General features: G+C 32.3%; 1 protein-coding gene across 1 annotated transcript; it reads right to left on the reverse strand.

The window, feature by feature from the left end:
- Nucleotides 1–1,054: 1,054 nt before the first annotated feature.
- Nucleotides 1,055–4,146, reverse strand: LOC130453395 (uncharacterized). Its single transcript, XM_056793109.1, has 2 exons — nucleotides 4,057–4,146; nucleotides 1,055–3,582 (listed from the first exon to the last, which is right to left on the reverse strand). The coding sequence occupies exons 1-2, from the start codon at nucleotides 4,144–4,146 to the stop codon at nucleotides 1,543–1,545; spliced, it is 2,130 nt and encodes a 709-aa protein (XP_056649087.1). The 3' UTR covers nucleotides 1,055–1,542.
- Between the last annotated feature and the right edge of the window lie 1,854 nt (nucleotides 4,147–6,000).

The following is a 6,000-nucleotide window of genomic DNA, read 5'->3' on the forward strand; positions in this document are numbered from 1 at the left end:
TAATTATTAGATTCAATATGCTACATGAACATCCAGAGTGTATTCAAATGTGTTGTATAAGAAGGCTCCAATTTTACGTTTTCTTCTGGTATTTGAGCTATTATTTTTCTTAATCCTTTACCACAGATTTTATATATAGTTCAACTCTTATCTCTCCTATCTCAGCAATATCTTGTTCCGAAGGTATAGTTTTTAATCGCGGGAAGGATTGCCGAGGTTGTATTAAATTCGCCGGGGCTATAATACTAATTTCTCCAAGATTATGGAAAGTTCCTGTACCAATGTTGCGGTATTAAAATCTGCATTGTCAAAAATGGACAAATGGATTATTATTTAGTACAGCAGAATCTTGATAAAGTGCTGAAGCTTCATATAATTGTGCTTCAAGATGAGATGCACAGAAACCTAAAGCATGACATAGTCTATGGAGTCTGGAGCAGACATAATTGCTTGTGCGATTGATGTTTTTTTGTCGAGTTTATTATCATTGACATTTTTTTCCCTCTTGTTCTTTCTTATAATTTCATGGAGTAATAACTTCAATGATTGAGGAATTACATCCATCAATTCTGTTTCAGAGAACATTTTATCACTACCAGAATAATTATTATTATTGAAGATTTTTTTACAGATGTCTGTATGCATTAAATCTGCGACCTCCTTGATTTTTCTAATATTATCGTCCTCAGCATCCAAATTACAATCTACAAAAGATCGATTTAGAATCTCATGATGTTTCTTCTTAAAACAAAAAAGAGTAGACAGTCCTAGGTAATTTGATACGATAAGATCTTCTTCAAAGTGTTCCTCTAATCGACGCTTAATAGTTTTAGGAGCAGGTGGATTATCACCTATTACATCCATCAGCTCTTTTAAAGAAAACTGACAATCGGGATAATCGGCAACATAATCAATTGTTCGGTCCATACTGTCATTTGTATTAACCGTTCGTGGATCAATTGTTTTTTCTGGTGTATTATTCTGTTTTACAATATCTGCATAATAAGTCCGATGGTATTTTGCACTTACAGATCTCAAATCACTGTCTAAATGAATCCTCAAAAGAAGAGATTAATCTCTTTTATTCTTAATAAGGTCAAGTAATTTATTCTTCGTATGATGGGAAGTAACAACAGAAATATTCTGGCGTTGCTAAGAGATTCTTTTTCACAAAGTTCAAGTTTTCTTATCTCAGTTGAAACACGCTCTGTAAAGCTTTTTCGACAACTAAAATAAACAAATACTTTTTTTCCGCTATTAAGAAAATTAAGAAGTTCATTATTTTTCAAATGTATTTTAGCCAATCTTTGTTGTTTAGAATTTTTTCATATTTTGTTTTCAGACCTTCACATTCAAATCTTTTAGGGGGCTTCTTAGTTTTAATATGATCTTTAAAATAGTTTAGTGTGACTTTTTTTTGGTCATCTGTCCAAGGAACCAGTTTACGAGTTTTTTTCTTTTTAGTCCCTGCAACAGGTTTCCCATCAACGTTGTTTGTTGGAACAAAATCTTGAGCAGATGGCTTTGACAACAGTTCCCTTATTATTGGATTTTCATCTCGTCACTATCATTATCAGAATCTCGGTTACTTAGAAGATTTTTTTCCATATCAATGTTTATTTCATCAATAGATTTCCCTTTATATTGATCTGCTCCTCCTTTTTCCATTACCATCAACAGTTTAGATATCTTCGCCGTTTGATAAACATCATCGGGTAGTCGATAGGAATTTCTGTGAACACCACTTGTGTGTCCCATAAATGTCGCCAACTGTTCTATTTCCCCATCTGATAAGTTGAATAATTGCGATAAAGTTGCAAGATGTTTGCGCAGTCGGGTTGACGTAATTGATGATGGGTTTTGTGCTCCACATAATTTAGCATGTTTGGCTAACACTTTATAACCTATTAAATGTGAATTTGAATTCGCCATTGCGAAAAGATATGGGTTATTTATGGGCACAAAATGGTGTCTAACTTCTAACATTTTTTTGATATTGTCTTGTATGTCAGAATGAAATAAAACTGGAACCCCTTTGCCTCGTTTACCTCGGATAACTACTCTCTTCAATGATTTTAGGAGAATTTTTTCGGGTAGAGAGACTACATTGTCAAATTCCTCATATTTTTGAGTATGGTTTGATGTATTCAGATATGTATGTAAATACATTCGTTGTAGTTCTCCAGAACGTTTTCGATTTAATAAAATGACTCTACAATAAATAGTTTCCATCAGATTATTAAATGCTTGAATTGTATCAGACTTTTTTTGATATTGCTGATGATCGATATCATCTTCTATGATATATTTCATATCCTCAGCTCCTTTAATTAGGACTCTTAAAGATTCTCCAGTTAAGTCGATGAGATGATTCCTTAATAAACGCAAATCACTGGCAAGAGGTACAATGGTTACATTGTTCCATTTGTTAAGATTAAGGTTGTAACTGGCATGTGAAGAAATCTCACAACTCCAATTAGTTTCAAAAAGACGAATCAACGTTTTCAAGTCCGCCTCTATTTCCGCAGTAGATAAAGTGGTACCTTTATTTTTAGTGTAAATAAAAGTAATTGCAATATCGCAACACTGTTTCAAAGACGTAACAATATTCATGGCGAAAGTTGGAGACAGATAAACATCTCGTTCCGAATCATATTTGGCAATTCGTTTTGTGGCTTCCACGAAAATGTCGAAATACTTTGGCTTCAAAGCTGAAATGAATGTGGTTATGGATGGATCCAACTTTCTTATTTCCAAAAGGATTTTAGAAAGTTCTCTCATTTTGCGTGATGTTACGTAAATAAAATGTTTTTCACGGTGCGTTTTTAAGTACTTAGCTCCGAACTCGCAAATAAGTGGATCTTTTTGAGCTTCCAAAGACAACTTGTCCGCTCTCATATGCGGGAATACTTCCTCTTTCAGTCGTTGATCTACTTTAGCATTATGGAATAGTTTTAACTGTTTGCTATTTTGAGAGCTACCAGAATCTTTCTTTACACATTTTTTCTTATGTCTGTATAAAAGTTTCGAGGAAAAATACCCTAAACAGTTGTTACAAGGTACTTTATCTCTCTCTGGTACATAACCCTCCCTAACAGGCTTAAAACAAGTGCCACCGTCGGCCAAATAATTTCCCTTTCTTCTAAGGTCATTGAATAGCTCTTTTCTTTCTTTACTTTTAACGGGCTTTGCTAAAATTCTTGCTACATCTATTTCGTTTGAATGGTTCCGTATCACATGGCGGCCGAAATTTAGAACCTTAGTTTCGCAATAATAACAATGATCCGGTTTTCTCTTATATGGTGTTTTAATTGGTTTTGTACAACTTAAAGTACTCGGTAACCTTGAATTGTTACATAAGTCTTGGTCTTTATCCATCGTTTTAGTAGTAATCAACTGTCTACTGCTTGAAGTATTCGGTACATTTAAATCGTATTCGTTATCTTTAGCTGTATCATACACTCCAATAGAGGGCGAATTAACATAATCAGTAGTAATCTTCATCTGGGTTGAGCTTTTGTTTATATTAGGTTTCTTAGTCTTCTTCGGTGCTGGATTCTCATCAACATCTGAGCAGCTATCCTGCGAAAAAAATGTAACGTGAATTATCTCGTGAACCAATTAGGTGATAAATGTATAAGAATTTATAAAACTAGAAAGAATTTAGTGAATAGCTATTTAAGTTCTTAGTGCCATAATAAGTGTTTTATAGTACGCGTCTGGAAGTTTGCCGACCGAGCTATATGCTAATTCTCTTACCAGACAAAAGTACTATAAAACAAGAATATGCCATGTATAATATACAAGGTTTTATCTTCGATCCCTCACCGCAATTTCGATCGACTATTTCTGCAATTTTTTATAATCACTAAGAACAAAAGTAATACTAGTTTTTCTAAAACCCCTTAACAAAGTAGAATTCGACGCTTTCAAATCCCAACACAAAGTAAACGTTTTCCGGGAAATCAGTATGGGCCTGGATATTTATCTACTCACAGGCAAGGTCCAAAACCTATATTCACAATTTAATGAAAATGGAAAAAAAATTTTACTTACTTCGTCACTACTAGGACAATATAGAGAATCTTCACTTGACGAAGCATTAAAAGGATCTTCCGGTGTACATGGAGATGACTCTGTATTCATTTGAATTTTATCGTATTCAAATATTTTGTTTGAGGTAATATTCAGTTCTGACTAAAATATAAAAAGCAAAAAAACGTTTGGATAATGGAGAAATTATTAGTTTTGTTTGGGAATACAAATTACCTGTTCTCTGGGTGAATGATTTTTGTCAATAATATTCTTTTGCAAGTCAGTATACTTCTCGTGGGGTGGTTTTATTATTGTATTATCAAGCACAACTATTTTGTTGTCATTTTCTTGCTTTTTAGTAAATGAAGTTTCCTAAAATACGTAATTATCTTTCAAAGTTTTTCAAAAATTATAGAGTGCGGTTTACAAAAACTTCACAATTTTTCCATATCCATAAATATTTCTTACTCGATGTTATAAATATTACGAATTAATTTTAAAAAAGATTATTTACCGGGCTGGAAAATCCTCGATTACAAAACCAGATTGATTTTTTGAAGTTTGATGTTGAGTTACATTCATAAGCTGAAAAAATATTGATGCTGTAATTGGCAAACAAAAGGCAAATATGAAATATTTACATGATTTTTGGAGTACGAAAATATCATTCCGTTTATCAAAAGTGTTTATATCTACTTCCAAATAACCATTTGTAGTTATTTCTGGAACATCTGCTACCGATGAAGGAGAAGGCGTTTTACCTATTTTGAATTTGAAAAATATTTGTAGAAAAATTAACACATGACAACATGTTTTTCAGTAGCTACAAAATTAAATTAAATTGCAAAATTTCAAAACTATCCCTTTTACTCACTAAAAGACAATGAGTGACAATACCAATAATTATTAGTAATTGGAGGTAACTGAAAATTTTTATAAAGACAAAAGTCATAAGAACATCACGAATGTAATAATTTCATATATATTATAAAAATACTTACCTTCTTCAGTATCAAAACTCAAGTTACTGAATATTTTATCAATGCGCCTTGTCATATTAGCACACTGGAAGCAACAATGTCTTAGAATAACACGATCTCACAAGCACAAGAAACGTTAAAACACAATATTTTGGGTCTAAAAATAGAGAGCAGTGTTGCCATATCTCGGACGCAACAACATATTACGTTTCTAAAATATATACTTAAGTGTGTATACAATATTTGGTCCTCTGCCGGAAAATCAATAAACTAACAATATACATTTTCATCCATATTAGTAACATTATTGCGTCCAATTCCAAATAGAAAATCCAATAAAATCATAGAGAGATCACAAGATGACGTTGACCTAACCTAACCTTTGTTGACTGTTCTTGTTAATATTTTTCACAAACGTTGGCAAAAATCCACAAAAATATGGATTGACATTGTTGCGTCCGATATTCGGATATAAGGTAAGGTGGGGTAGGTGTGTAGTAAAATTTCAAAAGTTCAAGCTTAGCTGGGTGTAAAAAAAAAGTTATTAGATATTTGAAATTAAAATTTTATTCCAAGTACGACTATAGGTGTGTGCTTTAGATGTTCTTCATTTAAAGGTTTTATAAGAACTTTGTGCAGAGATATAAATATTTTTTTAAAACTCTGTTCATAATACACACTTTCCCCGCAGAACGGGGTAAGTGTGTAGGTGGCTATTATTTCTTGTATAAATTCAGTTATTGCGATCTTGGGGTCAGTGTGTAAAAGTATAGAATCGTAGCTATCGATTGCCGGTTGAATTGTTTATTTAACTTAAAGACTAAAGGAGCTACAGACTTTTGTGAACTAACATGTTTTATCGTTCTTTAAAATAATTCCGAGAAAAAAAATATTATTGACCCAATTAGCACAATAATAATAAAAAAATTAAAAACAAAAGATTAATTAATATTGAAATTGTTAAACGAAATCCCGAAACGATGTA

The sequence above is a fragment of the Diorhabda sublineata genome, chromosome 2 (genome assembly GCF_026230105.1).
Source record: "Diorhabda sublineata isolate icDioSubl1.1 chromosome 2, icDioSubl1.1, whole genome shotgun sequence".
Lineage (NCBI taxonomy): Eukaryota > Metazoa > Arthropoda > Insecta > Coleoptera > Chrysomelidae > Diorhabda > Diorhabda sublineata.

Bases quoted from the DNA above. Each gene is read 5' to 3' on its own strand.
- LOC130453395 (XM_056793109.1), bottom strand. From the start codon at position 4,146: ATGAATACAGAGTCATCTCCATGTACACCGGAAGATCCTTTTAATGCT. The intron at 3,583-4,056 runs GTAAGTAAAATT...TTTTTTTCGCAG, and splicing joins ATTGTCCTAGTAGTGACGAA to GATAGCTGCTCAGATGTTGA.